This window comes from Capra hircus, chromosome 17, assembly GCF_001704415.2.
Source record: "Capra hircus breed San Clemente chromosome 17, ASM170441v1, whole genome shotgun sequence".
In the NCBI taxonomy this organism is placed as follows: domain Eukaryota; kingdom Metazoa; phylum Chordata; class Mammalia; order Artiodactyla; family Bovidae; genus Capra; species Capra hircus.
The window spans coordinates 18982838-19006137 of NC_030824.1; the positions used below are offsets into that span (position 1 = coordinate 18982838).

Consider the following 23300-nt stretch of genomic DNA (forward strand, 5'->3'; position numbering starts at 1 on the left):
ACATCCCTGACAGGGAACTAAGATCCCACGTGCTTCAGAGCAACTAAGCCGAAGAGCCACAACTTGAGAGTCAGTTCATAGCAACAGAAGATCTCTCATGATGCAACAAAAATCCTGTGTGCAGAAACTAAGACTCAACATAGCCAAATAAATATTAAACAAACAGAAAACCATGCAGTAGTTTCTTATCAGACTTGCAATAAAAATCTCAGTCCTTATTAATGGCTTTTGGGTCCATCAGGGTCTGGTCAGGAAAACAGAATTTTAAATAGGTAGTTCATTAAACAGGTGGCAGAGGATTGAACAAGCAAAAAGGGAACATTGAAGTAATTTAATCATAACAGCAGGAAGCAGTTCCCACTTCTAGGGCCAGAGAACAAAGAGAACAGTTGGGGTTAGCAGAGCAAGAGGAATCAGAAGAGGATTCCTGGAGGGCTGGTTCTTATGCCTCTGAGAAAGGGTAACCGTGATGTTGGTGCTGGCCTTCAAGAGCCTCCCCTTGGCAGGGGAGGGGCCCTGCCAAGCTGGGGCTCAGAACTCTGAAAAGGGGCTGCTGCTGGCACTTCTGAGGTAGCACACAGGCTATTTCTGGAAAGAACCTGGAGAGTGAACCAAATGCCCTGTCAGAAGCAAAATGTCATTACTTACCATGGTAGGAATAGCAAGTAAAAGGGCATGCACGAGTGAGTCCCTCCCCCTGCCTTCCAGTCTCCTCTCCTACTGACAGAACCTAAAACTAGCTGACAAAGGTGCAGTACAGTTTGCAGGATGGATACTGCTGGGCAGGGTAGAGAAGAGTGCATCTGCCGCTGAGAGACCAGCACAGCCTTCAGTGGCCTGTTCGATCTAGCCCCTGCCTACTTTCCCAGCCTGATCCCCTCCATTCTCCCCAAAAGTGAAAGTCGCTCAGTTGTGTCTGACTCTTTGAGACCCCATGGACTACAGTCCATGGAATTCTCCAGGCCAGAATACTGGAGTGGGTAGCCTTTCCCTTCTCCAGAGGATCTTCCTGACCCAGGAATCGAACCGGGGTCTCCTACACTGCAGGTGGATTCTTTACCAACTGAGCTATCAGGGAAGCCCCATCCATTCTCCCCATGATATACTCAATTCCAACCACATTGGGTTTCTTTTTCTTTCCTAAAACAACCAAAGCTGACCCCCAATTCTGGGGATTTGTTTTCATTATTCCTTCTACCTGCAAGTATCTTCTCCCTTGGGGTTCACTTATTCAGGGTACAACCTAAAGTCATGAACTCAAAGAGGATTTCTCAATTTCATCAATCTATAGAAGCAGCCATCTCCCCACACAGGCTCTGTAAAATTCCCTATTTTCATTTTACCCACAGCATTAATCACTATTCAGTATTATCTTTATTTTTAACTTTGTTTAAATTTTTTTTGGCTGCTCCCCATGGCATTTGGGATCTTAGTTCCCTGACCACGGATCAAACCTGTGCCCCCTGCATTGGAAGTGAAAATCTAAACCGCTGGACTGCCAGAGAAGCCCCTTAATATTACCTTTAAAAAGTGGTTTCTTATTTCTTTCCTAAGAAATTTAGGCATCTGTCTTATTTGCCACTGTGTCCTTGGGGGATCGGACAGAGCCAATAAACAGCTCAATAAATGTTCAATTAATGCATTTTAGTGAAAGTAAAAACCTCTGTATATCTATGGAAGGTGGAAGGAATCTGGCAGATCACAGATGACTCCATCATTTGACAGCTGGGTAAGCTGAGGACCAGAGAGCTGAAATGATATACCAAAAAGCACAGTGAGTGACAAGTGTTGCTTCCTACTTTCCCCGGTGCTTTCACATATATCACCTTGTTTTGCTCTTCTGCTTTCCTGGTGTAAATGATAGGGTCCTTGGGCAATGGTGGGGATTCCAAAATCATCTCGGGAACCAAAGAGAGAGAATGGACCTCTGCTCCTATCTCCAGGAAGGATCCCCAGGGAAGAGCTGTAACTGAACACCTTATCTGTGTTCAAAGCAAAGAATACCTAGGATACCTGTGCTTCTCAGGGACTTAAACGACAGAGGCTCCTCTGGGTGGGGAAAGGCGCAGGGTTGTTTCCCTGGGGTGAGGGAAGCCCTCTAGTGGACTAGCACTCAAAAGATTGATCCAGGACCCAGAAATAAACTGTTCCGTGACGTTGGGCAGCAAGTGAGTTACCTGTTCCTTCTGATCCTCTGTTTCCCCATCTGTAAAAACAGTTGGGGTATGTTGGGCTAGGATCGCTGTGGTTCCAGGAGGCTGACTCAAGTCAGTTGGTAAGAACTCTGCCTGCGGGTTTTGAATACTGGAAGAACAGACTCCATAAACCTTGCAACCTAGTAATGAATGGATTAAACTGCTGAAAAGGTCAAGGTGGTTCGGATGTTAAACTGCTGGGGGCTAGGCTTCCCATAAGGGGTGGTCGAGAGGTCAAAGGTCGGGTTCCGGTCAAACCCGAGAAAAACCGGAAGTCCCCTGTGGTTCTACTCGGAGCCGGGGCCGCCAGCCGCGTGACTAAATCTCCCCGGGGCGGAGCTTCAGCCGCCAGGGGGAGGAGTTTGGAGCCCCCCAATGGCAGGGCAGCTCCCCTTCCAGCACAGCCAATCAACGCGGAGGGACGGTAAAATTTAAACCCCCTCCCTCCTCCTCCGCTGAGACCTGTCCCGAAAGCGTTGGTAGAAAGTGCGGCCGCTCGCCCCGCCCCCGCTGAGGAGGCGGGGAAAAGGGCGGGCTTTCCCTCCAGAGTTTGCCTATCACGGCGGGCAGCCTGAGGAGAGACGGGCAGCGGCGCCAATCAGGGCAGCAGCCGGGACCCGGCGGAGCAGTTGGCTACAGTTGTTGCAACTTTTTTCGAAAGCTGCGTTTCCCGGGAGATCCTAGGCGGTGACAGAGCAGGGCCATGGCTAGAGGTATTGGCCCCGGTGGCCAGCGCCGGGGCTGCTGGGTTGGGGGCGTCGCGCTGCAGGCGACATCGAAGTGACGGGAGCAGCGTCGGGAAGGCGCTCTCCCGCCGGCTGCTCGGAAGGCGCGCGGGGACTAGTAGGGTTGCGGGGGGAGGGGCTGCGGAACCTTTCTCACCTCTTCCCCACCCTTGCTCCAGAAGCCCCCAGAAACCCCTCCCACTCCTGTGCTTCGGTTTCCCCTTTTTAAAGTGTGGGCACTTGGTGACCTGCCTCTCGAGAGGCAACGGGGCCATATGTCAAAGATGTTTGGAAACTAAAGCGACTAGCACCTCAAGGGAATGGTTGTCATTGATACAAATGAGGGGGACGGCGAGGCTTCGCTTGCTTAGGGGCTCTCTCTGGTTTGGAAAGGAGGTGACCCTAGGTGAGGGCACAGATCGGTATCCTACTTGGTGGGGAGCGTGTCCGAGTGGACACCGCGGCAGGCGCCTTCCTTTCCCTTTCCACTCCCTGAGTCAGCTCTGCGCCGCCGGGGCGGGGACGGGCCCCGCTGGCCCACTTTGGGGTGAAACAGGTCCCCTGGCACCTCCCGGCGCGGCACTTCGGCGCCGCAGCTGATCAGGGCTCCTGCCCACGGGAGATGGCTTGGGTGGGGTTGTGCTGCCGCGAGGGAGTCGATGTCTCTCTCTGCCTGAAGTTCTTCGCACAATTAGTTTGCTGTCAAGACAGACCCACGTTATGCGGCAAAGTATAACCGCCGGTCGTTTCCAGCCACTGTGTCCATGCAAAAACTTGAGCGTGACGGTTCACTTGAATTATTATGTAAAATAAATAAGTCGAGGTTTTACATTTTTCTCAAAATTCCCAGGATATTGCACGTTAGTAGGAATTTGCCTTAATGCAGTATGCAGGCAGATCTTTACCTTCTCAGCCACTAGGGAAGCCCAGGCTCCCCAGAGCGGTCATAATGAACAAAATAAGGAAATATTTATCGGGCTTCTTTGTTTTCAGCCCCTGCACCCAGTTGCATCATTTATTGTCGTAGCATCCCTTTAGGGTCTTTGGGAACAAGACTTACCTAGATTTTGATTAAGAAATAAGGCATAGTGAACTTCAAGTTAAAGAGCTTCATAACCTAGTCCACAGAGAAAAGTAAGATGCCTCAAATATTCTTCTTCAGGAAAGTGTTAAGCATCTAAAAGTATATTTAATAATATCTGGCTAATTTATCTGACAAGTCTGAATAAAATTATGAAAGTGAAAGTAACTCAGTCATGTCTGACTTTGTGGCCCCTTGGACTCTAGCCCACCAGGCTCCTCTGTCCATGGAATTCTCCAGGCAAGAATACTGGAATGGGTTGCCATTCCCTTCTCCAAGGGATCTTCCCAACCCAGGGATCGAACCTTCATCTCCTGCATTGCATAGATTCTTTACAGGCTGAGTCACCAGGGAAGCAAGCTGCTGAATGTTTCTAGGCTGTATTATTTAACCCTTCCAACCTTTTATGAGAAGATAGTGTTCCATTTCACAGATGTAGAACCTGAGGCTTGGGGAAGATAAATCACTTGCCTAAGAGTTATGTGACTAAGATACTGATAAATATGAAGATGCTTTAACATAAAAAATGTATACTGCTGTCCTCAAACTCAAGACTAAAATACTAATTCATTCATTTGACAAGCATTTATTCATTACCTACTGTGTTCCAGGCCCTTTGCTAAAGACACAACAATGAACACTGACAGAGATAGAGCACAGTGAGGCTAGAGGGGTGGGAAGGCTGCTGTAGGTCACAGTGAGGACTGTGTATTTCATCCTAAGAGCAAAAGGGTATGGTTAGGGATGGGAGGAGTGGTGAGACGCATATGACGAAAATCTGTGTTCTTGGGGACCACTCTAGCTCTGATAAACTGGAGACGGTCACAGTGGAAAGATGGAGACCAAGTAGGAGGCCGTCTGATAGAAGGACAGATCCTACCCAAACAAATACTTTTGAGGCTGTAAATATTTACATGATTGTAAAATTTCTAAACCAGAGAGGAGTTGCCAGATATCTGAACATTATGTTCATGTGACTTAGCAGGGCTCTCAAAGTGAGGTACAAGCTGTGAACAAAGACTGCTTTTCTAGAAGAAAAAGACTGACCCTTTATTTGGAGTACTGTAAATAATTCGATATCTGATGACACTAAATACCCAATTTAATGATTTGCAAGCATAATGAAGCCTAAGAAATAAATAAATACAAATGGCGGGGTGGGGGGGCGGGGTGGGGGGAGTCAAGTGACTCAGTGAAAATCACTGACCATACATTACAAAGGTGATTCATAAGCCTGTTATGCTAGAAGCTGGGAACTCTCCTCTTCACTTGGGCTAAATAAGAGAGGTAGAGGGACTTCCCTGGTGGCCCAGTGCAGGAGGTGAGGGTTCCATCCCTGGCCAGGGGAGCGAAGATCCTATATGCCTCCAGGCCGGAAAAAAAAAAACAACATAAAACAGTAGCAACACTGTAACAAATTCAATAAAGACTAAAAATGGTCCACATCAAAAAAAAAAAAATTTTTTTTTTAATGAGGTAAAGTGGAACAAGCAAAGAGACAGAATGGCTAGAGTATGTCCAGTGACTTTGGCCTTCAGCTTCCACCTCTGAAAAATGAAGATAACAGTTTGTAAAGATTAACTGACATAATAAAATACCTGTCTCTAGGGGATAATTATTATTAACCCTTATTAAGTATTTATTTCAATGGCCAAGAGGTTCACTTTGTTTCCCCCTACAGATTAAGCAAACTGTTTTTTAAAGGCACTACTGCTAAAATAGGTAATTTTAAATGATTTTGATGTGATGGGAAAAATTAAAGGGGCTTCCCTGGTGGCTCAGCCGGTAGAGTCTGCTTGCAATGTGGGAAACCATGGGGTCTCAAAGAGTAAGACACGACTGAGTGAGTAACACTTTCAAATATTCAGTAAATGTTAGTGGTTAGTATTATTGGTGATGAATTTTATTTCTGTGAGATCCTGGGCACCATTAAAAGTTTTTATTTCTGTGACTGGGTATTTGTTATGCACATAGGAACCTCATGACAGAGAAAAGAAACTGTTCTACAACTTTACTGAATGATTTGTACTATATTTTCTAGCTACTAGAGCTGCAGAGTTGAGAGGAATGGGCGCTAGACTTGTATTTTAGTGTATCCTCTGCATCTGTGCACTAAAATAGAGAAAGATGTAGCCATGGGTATGTGTGTGGGGTGGGGGAGTGAAAATAGTATGAGAAATGGGCAAGATGACTTGAGCAACTGTTTCCTGCCTCCAAACCAAGATCCCCCTGATTGTTTGGCAACAAACTACAAACCCTCTCCACCCCGCAGAGGTAACAGACACTGTTTCAAATGGCTCAACCTGGGTGTCCCAGTGTCCCTTTGGAATCCTAAGTCTCTGCATAGTCTCTTGGATATTCAAGTGGGCAGAGTACTCTACCGTGCTGGAATTAGTGGTTGGGTGGAGATGGACTTCCCTAGCCCTGCTGTGAAGGATTCTAAAGCATGAGCTGATTTGGGAGGCTGTGTCCTGAGCAGTGTCTTACCATTTAATCCACCGTCTTATCCCTTCTAAGAGGAGGAGGAGGCAGCTACTTAAAGTGATAGCCATTTGTTTATGTGGGTGTTGGAAGGTGCCCTCCATAGGTTGTGGAATTCATTGATTTTGGTTTTTTATCCATGAGGATGCTGCAGCCGAGGCTGGGGAAGAGACTTGGCCTTTGTCACAAAGCACCTCTGGAGCAGACGCAGAGAGAGATACCCAATCTTTGCTTCCCAGGCCATAACCGAAGGCTGGATGCCCTGAGGTGTTTGTTTGCATCTATGACTTTGCACAAATACAGGGACTCTTTGTTGGCTGTGAGCCCTCAGACCCTAATGGCTACAGCACTGTGGTTCAGGGCAGTAATTTATGCCGAAATACCACAGTGCCTGGAACCCCTGCTTCCTAGGACATTTCTCATCGGGGGGCGGGACACTTGGCTGACCTGCTAATAAGCCTTCTGCAACGCCATTAGCTCCTCCCTACCTATTTCTATAACTGGTAAGTTAGTGGCTGGGAGTGTAGGCTCTGGGGTCTGTTGGCCTGGAAATCTAGTTCTAGTTCTGAGAACTTGGCCAAGCTCCTCACTTCTCTGAGGTGGTTTTCCCTGTCTGTGGAAGAGAAAATGATAAGGCTTCTACCTTCAAAGGGCTGCTGAGAGGTTTGAATGACAAGGTATGCAAGAGAAGCGCCCGGCAAACATGCTATTATAATTCCCGCTTCATCTCTCCAGGGACCGTACGGATCTGGTGCAGCCCGCCTAGGTTTGACATCTGACCTGATCACTTCTAGTTCTGTGACTCTGGGCAAGCCCCGGCATCTCCCTGAAGCCTCAGCATCCCCATCATAAACGGGTTAGCCGCAGGACCTGGCTCCCAGGGGCTTGCCGGGAAGGTTAAATGCCCACGGAAACGCTCCGTGAGCACAGGCTCGGGCACACAGGAGGGCTCTCGTTCACCGCTGCGCGCTGCGCCTGGCACGGACGGGTCTCCCGAAATATCCGTGGAGCCCGCGAGAGTGGGAGACCGGCCGGCCGAGAGCCCGGGCTGTCATTATCATGTTTCCCACCCCTTCCTCCCCGAGTGGCTGAGGACGCGCGAGAGGGGGCGCGCCCGAGTTAGGATTCGTCGCGGCCGCGGGCCCGCCCTCCTTCACTCCCTCCCTCCCTTCGGAGGAGCTTCTCAGCTCCGCCCCTGCCGGCCCCCTCCCCGGCCGGGAGCGGACGGTGGGCGGCGGCGGCGGCGAGCGGGCGGGCCGCGGAGGACGCGCCGCCAGCGCCTCCCTCTCTGCGTCCTCGGTCCCGGGCCGGCCGGGGCTGCCGCGGCGCGCGGGTGCCGGGCCCTGCCTCGCAGGCCATGGGGGAAGGGGGCGCCGTGGGGCGCCGCCGGCCCTTCCCCGGGGCGCCGCGGCGGCGCTGGTGGCGGCGGCAGCAGCAGCAGCAGCGGCAGCGGCAGCGCTGGTGGCCGGGCCGAGGCGGCGAGGGCGAGGGGCGCGCCGCCATGGGCCTGGCCGGGCTGCAGGTGGGTGTGGCGGGCCCGGCCGCGCGGGGGGCGGGCGGCGCGCGGGGCCCGGCCGGGCCGGGCGGCGGGAGGGCGACGCGGGCCCCGGCTCGGCCCGGCCCGGCCGGCCGGCCCACCGCCGCCGGGCCCTCGGAACATGGCTGCGGCGGGAGGCGCCGCCGCGGCGCCCGGCCCGGGCGGCCCCGCTCCCCGCCCCGCCGCGCCCTGAGCGCCCCCTCCCCCGCTTCCCCCGGGTCCCCCTCTCCAGGCAGGAAGATGTCCAAGCCCCGCGCGGTGGAGGTGGCGGCGGCGGCGGCGGCGGTGGCAGCGACGGCCCCGGGCCCGGAGATGGTGGAGCGGAGGGGCCCGGGGAGGCCCCGCACCAACGGGGTAAGCAGGCACCCTTCCCGCACTCGCTCGGCGCGCCCCCAGGGGCCGTGCGGCCGGGCGCCCCCGCGGGCCCAGCTCCGAGAGCACGTGGGCGCGCCCGCGGCCCTGGGGCGGGGGTGCGGGCGGGGCGCCCGGCAGGGCAGCTTCCTTTTCTGCTGCCTGCCTGGGAGTGGCGTCCCCACTCGCTCCGCCATGACCCTGGCAAGCTCTGACCTCGGAAAAGTTTGTGTCTTTATGGCATTTCCACACCCCGAGACCCGGCCATCCCGGTGGCGGCTGCGCCTTCCCAGAGTGTGCGGGGCCTGCCCGGGGCCCACGGGGAGGTCACAGGTCTTCGCTGACTTGGTGAATGGCTCACCAGGCAGAAAGGCCTCCAGCAGTGTTTCTGGGAAAGCCCTCCTCCCGTCTGTGCTTACTCGGAGGAGAGGCCCCACACCCAGAGACACCAGCGGTGACCCGTACTGCCCCACCGGCCTGCCCACCGCAGTAGAGTAACCGCCCTAAATGCCTTGGTCTGCTGTGCTCCGCACCCGCCTAGTTAGCCTGAGAGAATTTCCCCAGCCGCAGCCCAGTCCCGCAGTCCTGGGACTGCACAATTTGAGAGGGGCCGGGGTTGGGCTCTGAAGGCTCAGACAGTCTTGGCAATTCCTACCAGCTGACCTCAGGTCCAAGAAGTGGTTATTCAGGTTCCCTGAGGTCTGTCTGTGCTGGAGTTCCTGCAGCTCCTGCCAGGGCAGTCAGCTGCTGCGCAGAGGCCAGCTCTTCCAATTCTGGCCTCGTTTGCCCTGGTCACTCTAACCTTCTTGTTACTGGTAGGTTGCCTCCTTCTATGGATCTTTGTGGACAGCTGGTTCTCTTTGCTGGCCAGATGTTCCCCCTGCCCTCTTTAACAGACTAGAATTAGAGATCAACTTGGACCTGGGGGATTCTAAACCTTCCGCTACTAGGCCTCCCCTAGTAACCCAGTTTTTGAACCATGTTTTTGTCCTTTTTTTTTTTTTTTGGTCTTTTGGATTCCAGTTGCCCCTTCTCCGTCTAAATGTTGTAAGATCTTCTTCTTCAAGCCTCTTTCAGAATATGCATTTGTCGTTTTAGGAGAATGTATTTACCGGGCAATCAAAGATCTATACCTACATGAGCCCGAACAAATGCTCTGGAATGCGTTCCCCCCTTCAGGAAGAGAACTCAGTTGCACAATACGAAGTCAAATGCCAGGGGAAGCCATTAGCTGGAATCTACAGGAAACGCGACGGTAAGCCTCTGAAATGGCCCTCCTCTGTCCACCGCTGACGGGGTTGCATCCTCAGTAATAATGTATATATGCTAGGTTTCCTTATCCAATCTTTTCAAGCCAAAGTTTGCAGAGTTTGAATCATGTCCTGTCTTGCTGAGAAGAAACATAGATACGGGGGGAGTAGAGCCGCCTGTTCCAGGGCGTGTGCCCTGTTGGTCTAACAGGTTCTCCCTGTTTTTACAAGAGTTAGCATGTCCTTCAAGCTTGGTTTTCTTGCCAAGTTGCCAAAATAAGGCAGCTGGCATGTCGTTAGAGAGGTTCACAGGCACTAAAAGTACAGAAATGATGAGTCTGGCTTGTCCAGACCAGGCACTTGTACTGCAGCTGAGTCATGTGAACCTAAGGAACTGACTTCCTTCTCTTTTATGAGCTGGCCTTGACCTCAGTTCTAAAGGTTCTTTCCACTCAAGTGTTCAGTGCTACTCTCTGAAGCAGCGTACTCCAGAATGAGATTTAGAGTTAAAAATGCTGAGCAAGGAAGCACTCGGTTATTGAAAGTTCTGTCTGGCCCTGCAAAACATGCTGAAACCTGTTGGAAATTTTGCTGTAACTCAAATATTCCCTTTTAAAGTTGTGGGGATGGGGCCTAGTGGTGAACTTTCCCCAGTTACTCTGCTCTAAAACTTGCTTTTAAAGAAACAGCAGCTACCAGCAGCTCCAGCAGCGCTGTACAAGGAAGCTTTGTATTTGTTAACAGAAAGTGCCATAAAGGGATGGGGTAGCCCAACCTCTGGTCCAGATCTGAGAACCAGGGGCAGGAGCCAACCCTTGGCCTGATTCCCCCTGGTGATGTTATTTCAAATGGACTTAGATTCTAATCCTAACACCACCATTTATGAAAGGAAGGGTCACAGGCAGGTTACTATGGTTTTTTGAGCCTCAGTTTTTCATTTATACAGTGGGAGAGAGGAGTCCTGCCTGAAGACCAGTTAAAGCATGGGTGCAAAAGGCCTTTGTGAGCGAGTTCCCTGGTGGTGCAGTAGTTAGGATTCTGTGCTTTTACTCTCAGGAAGAAAGTTCAATCCCTGGTCGGGGAACTAAGATCCTACAAGCCTCATGGCACAGCCAAAAGAAAAGGGAGGGGGACTTTGTGAGCGCGCCATACTGTCAGCCCATTTTCCACTGGACGGGAAGCATCACAGCCTGCCCCTCCCTGCATCCCTGCTTCCGCAGCACTTAGGCCAGTATTAACCACACTGAGACTTGGGAAGGGCCTCTCTCTAGATGCCATAAGCCAGCCTCACATCCCTTCTGGGATGGGGCGGGATATAGATTGTCCTGAATGGTGACATGGGGCACAGGTTAGCTTATTTGACTCAAAGTGTTACTACATGGTGACAGTTGAAATGGGGGGCTGGATGAACACTGGAGGAGACCCCCATAGACCGGGCGTCTATCCATGATTCTCGTCCTTTTTCCTGCCTTGATGCAGACTTACGTGATAGCTAATGTTCATGAACACCACCCACTCCCAAGGTTATGCCCGATGTCTTGGCCTTAACTCCCTCTTATTCCACTCAAGACAGTGTGTCAGGGAGCACTGTCTGTCTGGACCATCTGGAGAATGGTCTGGATGGCTGCTGAGGTATTTATTTTTTTCTTTTGTTTGTTGAACTATTATTCAGATATCCTGACGTTCACCATTTTAAAGGGTACAGTTCACTGGTTTTAGGTATACTCACAGATTTGTGCAGCCATCACCTCTGTCAAACTCCAGTACATTTCCATCACCCCAAAAAGAAACCCTGTACCTATTCCCAGTCATTCCCCATTCCTACCTTCTCCCAGCCCTGGGCAACCACTGATCTATTTTCCATCTCTAGATTTGCCTGTCCTGGGCATTTCATATAAGTGGAGTTGTGAAATATGTGACCTTCTGTGTCTGGTCTCTTGTACATTATAATGTTTTCAGGGTTCATACATGTTGTAGGCTGTCCGTACTTCATTCCTTCCTGTGGCTGAATAATATTCCATCGTGTGGATAGACCACATTTTACTTACCCATTCATCAGTTGATGGACGTTAGAGTTGTTTTCACTTTTTAGCTCTTATGAATAAGCTGCTGCCGGCATTCCTGTATAGGTTTTTATGTAGACATATGTTTTTAATTTTCTTGATAGATGCCTAGAACTAGAACTGCTGAGTCAGATAATTCTCTGTCTAACATTTCGAAGTCTGCCAAACTCTTTTGCAAAGTGACTGCACCATTTTGCATTCCCACCAGCAATGTAGTATTTATTTTTTAAAAGTAAAAAAAATTTTATGGAAAAAAAAAAAAACAGTTCAATACTGATGTTCCATGAGTATTTTTAGTAACAAGTCATTGGTGACGTCCCCCACAACACACTGAACTGCTATTGGGGCACCATGCTGAGAACCACTGTGAATGCCATGCTTCGACCCTGTTAGAAGAGGGAACTAAAAAAAAAGAATCTGAAATGAGTCATGCCAGGGAGCTAGCCCTTGGGGAAGAGGTCTTTGTTGGGGAGAGGTTCTGCTTTATCACCTTACTTCCGTCCACCAGTGCTGCCCCACTCTGTAGGGACTGAGCTTTTCCCCCCTGGAGCCCATTTCCTCAAATGCCATCGATGGAGCCCTCATGCCAGTGTTGCTGGCTATGATGCTTCTGCTTCAAAGGCTCTTCCTTCAAGATGCAGACAACCTGATGGGTTGATTGATCACAAGAGCAGAATCCAATCACAATACATATATATATCAACTTATCATGGTCTAATACTTCAAATAGCTTATAATTGTATTGATCAGTCATACCTCAACAAAGCTGGAAAAGGGGGGGAAAAAAAAGATGCAGAGACCAAAAGCTCTGCCTAGTGTCTGGGTCAACAAGTAAAGCCTGATCTTTTCCCCAAGATACTGGTTAGTGGACACCAGGCTTAACAGCCCAAGGGCACTACTGCCCAACACGCCCCCACCCGCATTCCCCCAATCTCCTCCCCGAGCCTGTCTTAGCAAGCAGCCGAGGGCTGGAAAGTAGGAGGTGTCAGGTCCAGAGTCAGCCTGTCTCTCCCCACCCTCTGCCCACAGAGAAAAGAAACTCTGGGAATGCAATACGAAGCTCCATGAAGGCCGAGGAACAGAAGATCAAAGACGCCAGGAGAGGTCCCCTGGCACCTTTTCCAAACCAAAAATCTGAAGCTGCAGAACCTCCCAAAACCCCGACCTCGTCTTGTGATACTCCCAATGCAGCTGCTGCCAAGCAGACCCTGAAAAAGCCCGTCAGGGGCAAACAGGCCCCCAGGAAAAAGTAAGTGCTCCCTGGAGCCACTTCTCACGCAGGGCGACCTGCTGGGTACCAGCTGGGGGGAGGCCGCCCACCCTCTGAGGCCTTTGAGCTATTAAGGCTCAGATTCCCGAGACAGCACCAGGGATACTGTTACTTGTCCTCGTCCTGGTCTGCCTCAGGTCCAGAGCCCCGACCCTGCTGAGAGTAGGCAGCCTGCCTTTGGCACTCTTTCTGAGGCTGCTGTGGGCAGGTGAGCTGAAGTGACCCCGGGCCACAGTGGACAAAGGTGTTTTAAGTGACCCGATTTCCAAGGAGCCTGCTCCTAAAGGGTCGCGTGCCTCCTGGCTGTGAACATGGTCTCGGCACTAACGCTTGGTTCCTCCTCTTCCTTTCCCACCCCAGAGCTCAAGGAAAAACACAGCAGAATCGCAAGCTCACAGATTTCTACCCTGTGCGAAGGAGCTCCAGGAAGAGCAAGGCTGAGCTGCAGGTAGGGTCACGTGTTTCAGTTCGGCTCTCAAAGGGGCGGGGTGGCCTGGTGGGCAGTGCTCACGGCGCACCACCTGAGCTCTCTTTGCATCATCACGGGAAAAGTCTCTTGGCCTCCGCGGCCCCGATGGCCTCCTGGGTCTAGTGGGGGTCATCATAACTCCCTTGGGTCACTGTAGTGCTTAGTTAAGATGCTTCTGTGAAGGAGCCCTGTCGCCTGTAATGTGGGGTATGGGAAGTCAGGACCTGCAAGGAGAGTGGCTTTGGCAGGGCCATTGGAGCCTGAGACTGTGGGGTGGGCTGCGTGCTCTCTTAGAGAGCGTGTTTATCTGCTGTCCAGAAGTTTCCTGTCTGGAGATGATGAAGAGCACTGGCTTGGGAACTACTTCCTGGTTGTGTGACCTCAGGGCTTAACTGCTCTCTGCCTCTCTGCCCTGTCCTGTGAAATGGGATGATGTAGTCGAGCCCTGTGCAGTGGTTGGGAGGGTCACGCACGTTAGTGAACACGCATGGAACACTTAGAACCGTGCCTGGGACGCAGTGAAGACCTATTAACCCTTGTCACCATTGCTTCCCCCACATTGTCCTTTCCTGGGGCTCCTCTCTGGTCTTCCCCACGCAGCCACAGAACCTGTGAAAACGAGGCAGGAAGACCAGCTGGGCTGTAAGGCCCCCGCCCGCCGTGTTTGCAGAGTGCTGAGCTGTGCACAGTTGATCAATATTTGATGCAGTGAGGTGTGGTTATTGCCTTTCTGTTAGGGAAACCCAGGGTGTGGCCTGGCCCTGCAGCCCCCAGCTGCTTCCATCCCCCCTCCCACCCAGGGGCAGCAGAGCAACCTCTAGGCTTGGGAGGAACGTTCAGGACTGCCGCCCCCACAAGGGAGGTGGGGGACCCTGGCCTCTCAACCCTCAGACTCTTCTGCATTTGGATGTTGAATCTGTAGCTGTACAGACGGTGAGGCAGCATCTCTGTGTCTCCTTCTTTGAATTGACAAGACTTCATTTTTTAAAAAGGGGGGAGGGTGTCATTTTTCTCCCCCGAGAGAGAAGCTCTGGCTGTATTTCCTTAGAAAGGCAGTGTCTTTCAGCCAAGAACAAGCTGTTACAAGCTGTTTGCCTGCAGTGGGAGGCTGTGCGAGGTCAGCCTAGAGACAGCACTGCAGAGGGCGAGGCGGTGCCAGCCCCCAGCACCCAGGACACCTCCCAGCTGCGGTCGGGAGCCGCAGAGCCCACACAGGGAACCTGGGGGGTCCACCCAGCGCCGCTGTGGGCTGCAGGGTGGGGGAAGCCTGAGTTGGCCTGTTTTAATTTAAAAAAGAAAACAAAAACCAGGGACTTTTCTTTCTGGAGGAGTGGAGGCTGCAGTGGGTGTGTTGCCAGAGTGCTGAATTGTACCGCAGGCGAGCGGAAAGCAGCTGGCAGTGGCTCCCCAAAGCTTGGTCTGCAGGCAATCAGGCCTACTCTGTGGCTGGATGGAGAGCCAGGGGCCAGGGAGAGCCACGCTCTGCCCACCACCGTTTGTGTTGGCTCTGTCGGGTGGGCATCCTGGCCAGGTGATGGCTGGCCAGGCTGGTGGGGCTGCGGCTGGCAGAGGTGAGGCCTGAAGGCAGGGCAGCCGGGTCTCTTGGGTGAGGCCGGTCCCAACCTGACTGCCCTTCTGGGCCAGCCAAAGCCGAGGTAGACAGGGCATTAGGGGAGGGTGTGGGTAGGTGGGGCGAAACAAGCAAAGAGCCCTGAAGACACCTCGTTGTGGCTGAAGACAGAGCAGGCGGGGCTCAGTCCAAGATCCAAGTCCAGGGCAAGAGGGTGGAAACAGGGCCCTGGAGAGATGCCCTGAACCCCTCGTTGCTTCGCTGTGGGAGCCCCTTCTCTGGTTGGCCTGGCCGTGGGTGGGTGACAGCCTGCACTGGGCAGGGACTGCAGTGTTGGCAGTGCCCTGGCCGCGTCATCACCAGCCCAGCCCAACCCTGGGCCTGGCATGCAGAGCAGCCTGCTGACTCCAGCTGGCACGTCTCAAGTCCTTCCTGCCTTCACCCTGGTTCGCACCTTGCTCCCTTTCCAGGTCCTCAGTCCCCCAAGGACCGACTACTGCTGCAATCCTCTTTAGGACGCTTGGAGCTAGTTGTTCGCATGTCCCCAAACCCCCCCAGAGTAAAATGGACTCCTTGGCTGTACATTCAGAGTGTCTCACCTGGCCCCAGCGTGTCTCCTCTGTCTCATTCCGTCCCAGCAGGAAAGTCCCTGTCCCCACTGCCCACCACCTATCCCAGTTTTCCCACGATTACTCCCATCTACTTCTGCACGCTTATAACTGATTATTTAACAAGGTGGTTGTGCCTGTGTGTTGGGGGGCGGGGCATTGTTGCCTTGAGAGCTCACTACGTCCAGGTGCTGTTCTCGGCCAGGAGATGCCACAGTGAACAGAGGGTGGACATGGTCGATGGTGGGTACACACCTCCTGTCCAAGTGGCGCAGCCTCTGATCAGTTTAGCCCTGGCTAATTTTATACGCAGTCGGAGTCCTGATTTTTACATGTCCATGATTTAGATATTTTGTAAAAGTCTGTGTGGGCCAAACAGAACATAGCCCCAAGCCACATTCTGCCACAAGCCCTATTCTGCCCTCGAGGCACCCCGTCCCCCTCCTGGCCCACCTGAACGCCAGGTGGTGAACGGCCCACCTGAGACAGGCAACGAGGAAAGGATGGGGGCTTGGTGGCCTGGACATCCCTGGGGACCGATGCCATGGAGGCTGACTGAGTGGACCCTGTGGCAGCCGGGACTCCCAGGGCGGCCTTGGTGAGAATGCTGACGCACTTCTTGTTTTTTCTTTTTTTCTTTCCCTCCCCATCCAGTCTGAAGAAAGGAAAAGAATAGATGAGTTGATTGAAAGTGGGAAGGAAGAAGGAATGAAGGTAAGGGGCCGCAGGGCCCACCGTGTGGAGGCTGAGGCTGTGAGATCACGCCCTCCCTGATCCAGAGGCCCATGCAGGAGTCAGGCTGCCTAGATCTTCTGATGTCGCTGTGACCAGGCAGACTGTTGCAAGTTGTCCAGGGACTGAACCCTAAAAGTATCCTTAAGGGAATGCCTCCTGAGGGAAATGAGATACTGTCCTGTGGAAACTTTTCGTTTATTTATGGCTGTGCTGGGTCTTCGTTGCTGCGGGGGCTTTTCTCTAGCTGCGGTGCACGGGGGCTACCCTCTAGGTGGTGTGCTCAGGCTTCTCGTTGCAGTGGCTTCCCTGCAGAGCATGGGCTCTGGGGCGCGCAGGCTCCAGTAGCTGAGGCTTCTGGGCTTTAGGGCACAGGCTCAGGAGTTGCGGCGCATGGACTTAATTTGCTGCTCCGTCTTTGTGAGATCTTCCTAGACCAGGGATCGAACCCGTGTCTCCTGCACTGGCAGGCGGATTCCTACCCACTGTGCCACCACGGATGCCCCTGAGGAAACTTTTCATGACGAAGGACTGCCCTCACAGTCCAGGTTAAGAATCCGTCTGCCAGTGCAGGGGACTCGGGTTCAACTCTTGGTCAGGGAACTAAGATCCCACATTGCCACAGGGCAGCTAAGTGCAAGTGCCCCAACTTCTGAGCCCATGCGCTGCAACTAAGATTTGACACAGCCAGTAAATATTTCTTTTTAATCACGATGAAATTTATACATATGTATGTAACTTACCATCTAACCGTTCCTTAAGTGCAAAATTCAGTGGCATTAAGTACATTCTTCATTCACAGTTGTGCAACTGTCCTCTCTGTCTAGTTGCGGAACCCTTTTGTCCTCCCAAACGGAAATCCCGGACGCACCAGTAGCCACTCCCATTCCCTGCCCTCAGCCCCTGACGACCAGTCTGCTTTCTGTCTCTGTGGATTTGCCCCTTCTGGACATTTCATACAAATGGAGTCATAGAATGTGTAGCCTGTTGGATCTGGCTTCTTTCATTTAGCATGACACTTGGGGAAACTTTTAAAAGGACAGGCTCGTTTTTTCTATACTGTTTTCCTGGGAAATGGCAATGCCCAGGAAGATTTGCTTTTCTCTCGCGTGCTCAGTTGCTTCAGCTGTGTCCTACTCTTCGCGACCCTGTGGATTGTGGCCTGCCATGCTCCTCTGTCCGTGGGATTCTCCAGGCAAAAATACTGAGTGGGTTGCCATTTCCTCCTCTCTGGGATCTTCCTGAGCCAGAGATCAAAGCCAGGTGTCATGTCTTCTGCATTGGCAGATGGGTTCCTTACCACTAGCGCCACCCCTATTTTAGTATATTTCAGACACAGTGGGACCATGAGAGGGGAGGAGGTCTCAGTGGTAGTGGCCAGATGGGTCTAGGCTAGGACCCAGGGGATGGGAAGCTTCAGGTTCCACCTGCCACTGAGGGGAATCTGAATTTAGTTCTGGGCCTCCCAGCCAGTCACCCTCCATCTCCATTTAAAATGGAGTGCAGGAGGAGGTCAAAATAAATTAAATGGAGTGAGGAGAAACCCAGGCGTGTACATTATGAACTACAGGAGAGACTCAGAATGTTAGGTTCTACTCTTCCCCTGAAGAGTAGGCCAGAATGTGGCTTTGAGTCTGTGTTACATCACTTCCTAGCTTGGTGGCCGGGGACACATGACTCTGCCTGTCTAATCCCTAATTTTGCAGGTTTTCGGGCAGCACCCACCTAGCAGATCTCTCAGGATCCCATATAACAGTGCTTTGCAAACGAACACAAGGGAGCTCTTTGGGGTGATGGATTCTGGCGGTGGTTGCACAACTATGTATGCTGAATGGGCTTCCCTAGTGGCCCAGTAGCAAAGAATCCGTCTGCCAATGCAGGAAACACAGGTTCAATCCCTGGGTCGGGAAGATCCCAGGGATCCGGAGAAGGAAATGGCTACCCACTCCAGTATTCTTGCCTGGGAAATCCCATGGACAGAAGAGCCTGGCGGGCTACAATCCATGGGGTCACAAAAGAGTTGGACACGACTTAGTGACTAAACAACAACAATATGCTGAATGATATACCCTTCAAACCATGCGTGTGAAATGAGTGGATTTTATGACCTACTGCAGTAAGGCTGTTCAAAGAATGTATTGCAAGCTGCTGGCCACTCGCGGTGGCATTTGTAGCTGTTTATGAACCAATCCTCCCTCTCGGCACCTCCCAACAGATTGACCTCATCGACGGCAAAGGCAGGGGCGTCATCGCCACCAAGCAGTTCTCCCGGGGTGAGTTTGTGGTGGAATACCACGGGGACCTCATCGAGATCACCGACGCCAAGAAGCGGGAGGCTCTGTACGCACAAGACCCCTCCACGGGCTGCTACATGTACTATTTTCAGTATTTGAGCAAAACCTACTGGTAAGTCGCCTGGGGCTTCAAGTGGCTCTTCCCCACCCTGGCAGAGGTGCAACCAGAGGGCCACCAAGGGCATCCTGACTCTTCTTTTGGCTCCAGCTTCTTGCTTGGTGCTTGCTGCCATTTTTCAAAGCTGCAGTGCAACTCTTCCTACCCTTAATTCCCCCCCTCCACACACACACCACTTCCATTTTTAATTCTGGTGATTGAAGCTGTTCTGGAGGCAATCTTGGCCACCAAGCAGTGGACCCGTCATGTAAAAGCCCGCAGAGGGGTTCACCTGGCCTTCTGCCTGGGGCATGTGATCAGAGCAGCTCTGGGAATCGCTGATTTCTCTGTCCCCTATGCGACAATATCAGTGATTATTGTTTTATTTTATTTTTTAATAGACTGTACTTGTAACGTTCCCAGCAAAACTGAGTGGAAAGTAGAGAGAGTTCCCATATATCCCACCTGCCTCCACCATCCTGCACAGCCTCTCCCCTACCCTCACCAACAGAGTTGATTTTTATTCATTTATTTATTATGCCGAACTCCACAGTCGTCTCTGGTGCTTCCACAGAGTCTTTTGCATTCTCGTCTACACTCCCCCACCTCCCGCCCAAATACCCCATACCCAGCGCCCCTCTGGGCTCTTTAAGTTACATATATATTTTTTTTGAGTTGAATTGCTTTCCCAAAAACATGGCTATAAATCACCATCACCCCACCAGAGCTGAGAGCAAGCCCTGACTCAGACTGGGTTCAAAAGCCTCTTTATCAATTTAATCCTCTGTCGCCCTCCCTCCCGGCCAGCGTGGATGCAACCCGAGAGACGAATCGCCTGGGAAGACTGATCAATCACAGTAAATGTGGGAACTGCCAAACCAAACTGCACGACATCGACGGCGTGCCTCACCTCATCCTCATCGCCTCCCGTGACATTGAGGCCGGGGAGGAGCTTCTGTATGACTATGGGGACCGCAGCCGGGCTTCCATTGAAGCCTACCCCTGGCTGAAGCATTAACCCAACGGTCCCGCCCCCTCCCCCCTTCTAAGGACAAAGTGCCCTCAAAGGGAATTGATTTTTTTTTTTTTTTTACATACTTAATCTTAGCAGATTACTTCAGATGTTTTTAAGAAAAAAGTATATTAAGATGCCTTTTCACTGTAGTATTTAAATATCTGTTCCAGGTTTCCGAGGTGGACTGGAACAGATGGCCTTATATTACCAAAACTTTTATATTCTGGTTGGTTTTGTACCTTTTTTGCATACAAGTCGAACGCTTGTGCTTTCCGTGCATGCAGTCCAAGACTCGGCACAGGTTTTAGAGGAAAGAGTCGAACAGGAACTAGGAAGCCGGGTGACGCACCTGCCTCCAAACGAAGAGCCAGGACTCTCTCCCCCACTCCCCACACACCTGCCCCCCGCCCCCAGCATCCCAGTGCCAGGTGGGCTCCCCCATGGCCTGGATGGGATGTTCCCAAGCTCTTGTTTGTCCTGACATCTCGACAGGCGCACATTGAAGTGTATGAATATTTTTTAAAAAAAGGTTTCACAGTAAGATAGTCTTCCCCTCTGCTTTCTCGAAAGCTTACTGACCCGGTGGCTCACGGGCCAGGCCTCGATTTACTCTTCCACGGGCTGCCGCTTTTCCGGGCACCTTAAAGCATCAGGGCGGGGAATCAAAGGAGACGTGGGCAGGGACAAGCATTGCTTACCTAGCCCTTGCAGGGGCAGGGTTTCCCGAAAACTGGGTTAGTTTCTTTATAGAAATGTGAACACTGAATTTATTTTAAAAAATAATAATAAAAATCAAAAAAAAAAAAGACAAAAAAAAAATAAACCACAGAAGACAACTTACATGTATATAGGTCTTGAAGTGAGTGAAGTGGCTGCGTTTTTGTTTTGGGTTGTTTTTAGTTCAGCTTTTTCTTTTTCCACCCTTGGTTTTGCTTCTGTAGAAGAGATATGAGATGGTACACTATTCTAATCAAAAATCTAAAGTTTTGTAGTGGGACCAGAAATTACTTACCCAATTCCCCACCCCCTCAGCCCCAACCTGATTCTGCTTGGGTTGAAAGCCCAGACCTGCTGTCAAGGCTTCCATGTGCCAGACCACCTGGTGTCCTTCCTGTAAAGCTGCAGCCGTGAACCAAAGAGCGAGCCTACAAGCCCCGAGAGGCAGGGCCCCTACACTAGCTGCCAGGGGGCAGGGGGGCTGGCAGGCCCAGGGGTCATGGCTGAGGGCCAAGTGTTCACCTCGACTGTGACAGCAGGAGTAGCGGGTAGCTTCTTCCTGAAGGGGGGACCGACTCCCACTTTCTGTCAACTTGTAGTTCAGGGGCCTGGGGCTCCAGAGCTGCGATCTGGGGTCTCTGGCGCAACCCCACCCCACCCCCCGACTCCCAGGTAAATGTGAATGGAGACAGGCATGAGAACCTGTCCTCAACTTCAATGCCCCCCAGCCCCAGCCTCATGACGGTGCTACCTAAGGAAGTCTTCCCCCTCCCATGCCCACCCCCACCCACCAATCCCACACTTGCCTGGTCAGTGGTCAGCAAATTGGAGGAGGATCCGATGGGAGTGTGTAAATGTGAGATAAAATGTCTTGGTTGTACCTGTTTGTGGTTTAGCTTTGTATTTAAGAAAAGGAAATAAACTTGAAAATTATTTGTCATCATAAAAATGAAACAAAAATTAAAATATTTATTGCCAGGCGAGGCTACCTGTGTCATTCTGTTGTTTTTCGCAAAGCAGTAGTAGGAAAAGGTAATGAACTTTCTGTTTCTTTTTGGGGCTGAACCATGTGGCTTATGGGGTCTTAGTCCGCAACCAGGGGTTGAACCTGGGCCCTCAGCTGTCAAAGCATGGAGTCCTAGCCACTGGACCACCAGGGAATTTCCGTTGTTTGTTGTTGTTGTTGTTCCATTGGGTCTTTGTTGCTGTACTCAGGCTTTCTCTAGTTGCAATGAGGCAGGGCTACTCTGGTTGTGGTGCGCGGGCTGCTCATTGGAATGACTTCTCTGTTGTGGAGAACAGGCTCTGGGGCATTTGGGCTCAGTAGTTGTGGCGCATGGGTTTAATTGCTCCTCAGTATGTGGAATCTTCCCAGACTGGGGATTGAACCTGTGTCTCCTGAATTGACTGGTAGATAACTATTGGACCACCAAGGAAGTCTGCCCTGTTTATTTTACAAAAGGGCCACTTAACCAGTTTGAGTCAGTTTTGGTGACTGTCCTAGGGGACAGTCTCTTCATTTTTATGATGAGGGGTCAGAGGTTGCTTGTGGAGATTAAAAGTGAAGTACATGGCCCCTGAGAAGAGTGCCCAGCATGTAGCATATAGCTTAGCTGTTGTAATTGTCATTGTTTCTAACGTGCTAGACTTGATTCTCAGGTAGGCGTCTCAGTCATCAACCTTGCCTGTCTGGTGCTGGAAGTATCCCAGATCCTGATCCCTAACCCCCACACCACAATCTGCCCCCGAGAGGCTGCATTCCTTCAGCCCCAAGGCCCTGGAGGCAGGTTGGAACTGAGGGCAGAGTCCTCAGTCTACAGGTGAAAGATCCATTTCCGGCATAGGCTTTCAGCATCTGTCAGCCGTTGCCCTAAACAAATCACTTACCCTCTGAAATCTGTCCATCAAGTTGGGAATGGCCTCTACCCACCTTCCTTGCAGGGGTTTCCTGAGGATTCAGTCATCATATACTTTACCATGGAGGGGACAGTGTGGCCTGGTAGCCAAGTGCTCAGCCCTGGCACCGAACCTCAGGTTTCACCCACTTCGCCGCTGTGTAACCTTGGGCAGGTTACGTAACCTCTCTGGGCACCACTTTCCTCCCCTGTGACATAGAGACAAGACTGGTGCTTGCATCGGGACGATCGTGAGGACTGACTTGAGTTTAAGACATAAAAGTACTTGCATGAAGATAATCTTCAGGAATCAGCTATTATTAAGGTGAAAATTTGGGGTGTTTTAAAAAAATATTTGGCTGCACCGAATCTTAGTTGTGGCATGTAGGATCTAGTTCCCTGACGAGGGCTCAAACCTGGGACCCCTGCACAGGGAACGTGGAGTCCCAGTCTCTGGGCCACCAGGGAAGTCCCTTGGGTGGTTTCTATCATTCAGGATTTACAAGTGCCCTGGACTGACAGATAACTGCTTTTAAGCCTGCTCTCCTGGCTCAGGGTTTGGAGATGGAAGCCTACAGTGTGGGAGCAACTGTGTCTGTCTTGAATGTGGTCACACTGGGCCCAGCTCCAAGAACTTACCTTCTGGAATTCAAACACCCACATCCCAGCATCTGTGATTCTGAAGTCAGGATGCTCAGATTTGTTTCCCAAGTCAATTCTCACCTCCAAGGGGCAGAAATCTTCCTCCTCCCTACCCACTATTAAGAGGGGCACACCTAGTCAGGGATGCACCATTATACAGGGTGCCAGGAGTCAGAAGCTCCTGTGCTGTGGCAATCGCATTCTGGACCAGACATTCAAAGGTTGCCAACTTTTGGGAGGCAGAGTGGTTTTGACCTTTACACCTGAGTTCAAGTCCTACTTCTGTCACTTCCAGGTGGGGCCTTGGA

The 23300-nt window shown here is 51.6% G+C and overlaps 1 protein-coding gene across 4 annotated transcripts; it reads left to right on the forward strand.

Moving 5' to 3' along the window:
• On the forward strand, positions 2828 to 21438 carry KMT5A (lysine methyltransferase 5A). Of its 4 annotated transcripts, none has more exons than XM_018061360.1 (8): positions 2828 to 2908; positions 8252 to 8373; positions 9469 to 9625; positions 12713 to 12932; positions 13314 to 13401; positions 16255 to 16314; positions 18548 to 18738; positions 19531 to 21433. In XM_018061360.1, exons 1-8 carry the CDS (start codon positions 2899 to 2901, stop codon positions 19739 to 19741), a joined length of 1059 nt encoding a protein of 352 aa, XP_017916849.1. In that variant the 5' UTR covers positions 2828 to 2898; the 3' UTR covers positions 19742 to 21433. The 4 variants fall into 4 exon arrangements, with proteins under 4 accessions (XP_017916849.1, XP_017916850.1, XP_017916848.1 ...); XM_018061361.1 differs by lacking the exon at positions 2828 to 2908 and adding an exon at positions 7819 to 8004 and having other exon boundaries at positions 19531 to 21438; XM_018061359.1 differs by lacking the exons at positions 2828 to 2908; positions 8252 to 8373 and adding an exon at positions 7879 to 8004 and having other exon boundaries at positions 19531 to 21438.

Excerpts from the sequence above, each read along its gene's own strand:
- KMT5A (XM_018061360.1), top strand. Across the intron at positions 8,374-9,468 it reads GGAGGCCCCGCACCAACGGG|GAGAATGTATTTACCGGGCA; the intron begins GTAAGCAGGCAC and ends TTGTCGTTTTAG. Across the intron at positions 18,739-19,530 it reads TATTTGAGCAAAACCTACTG|CGTGGATGCAACCCGAGAGA; the intron begins GTAAGTCGCCTG and ends CCTCCCGGCCAG.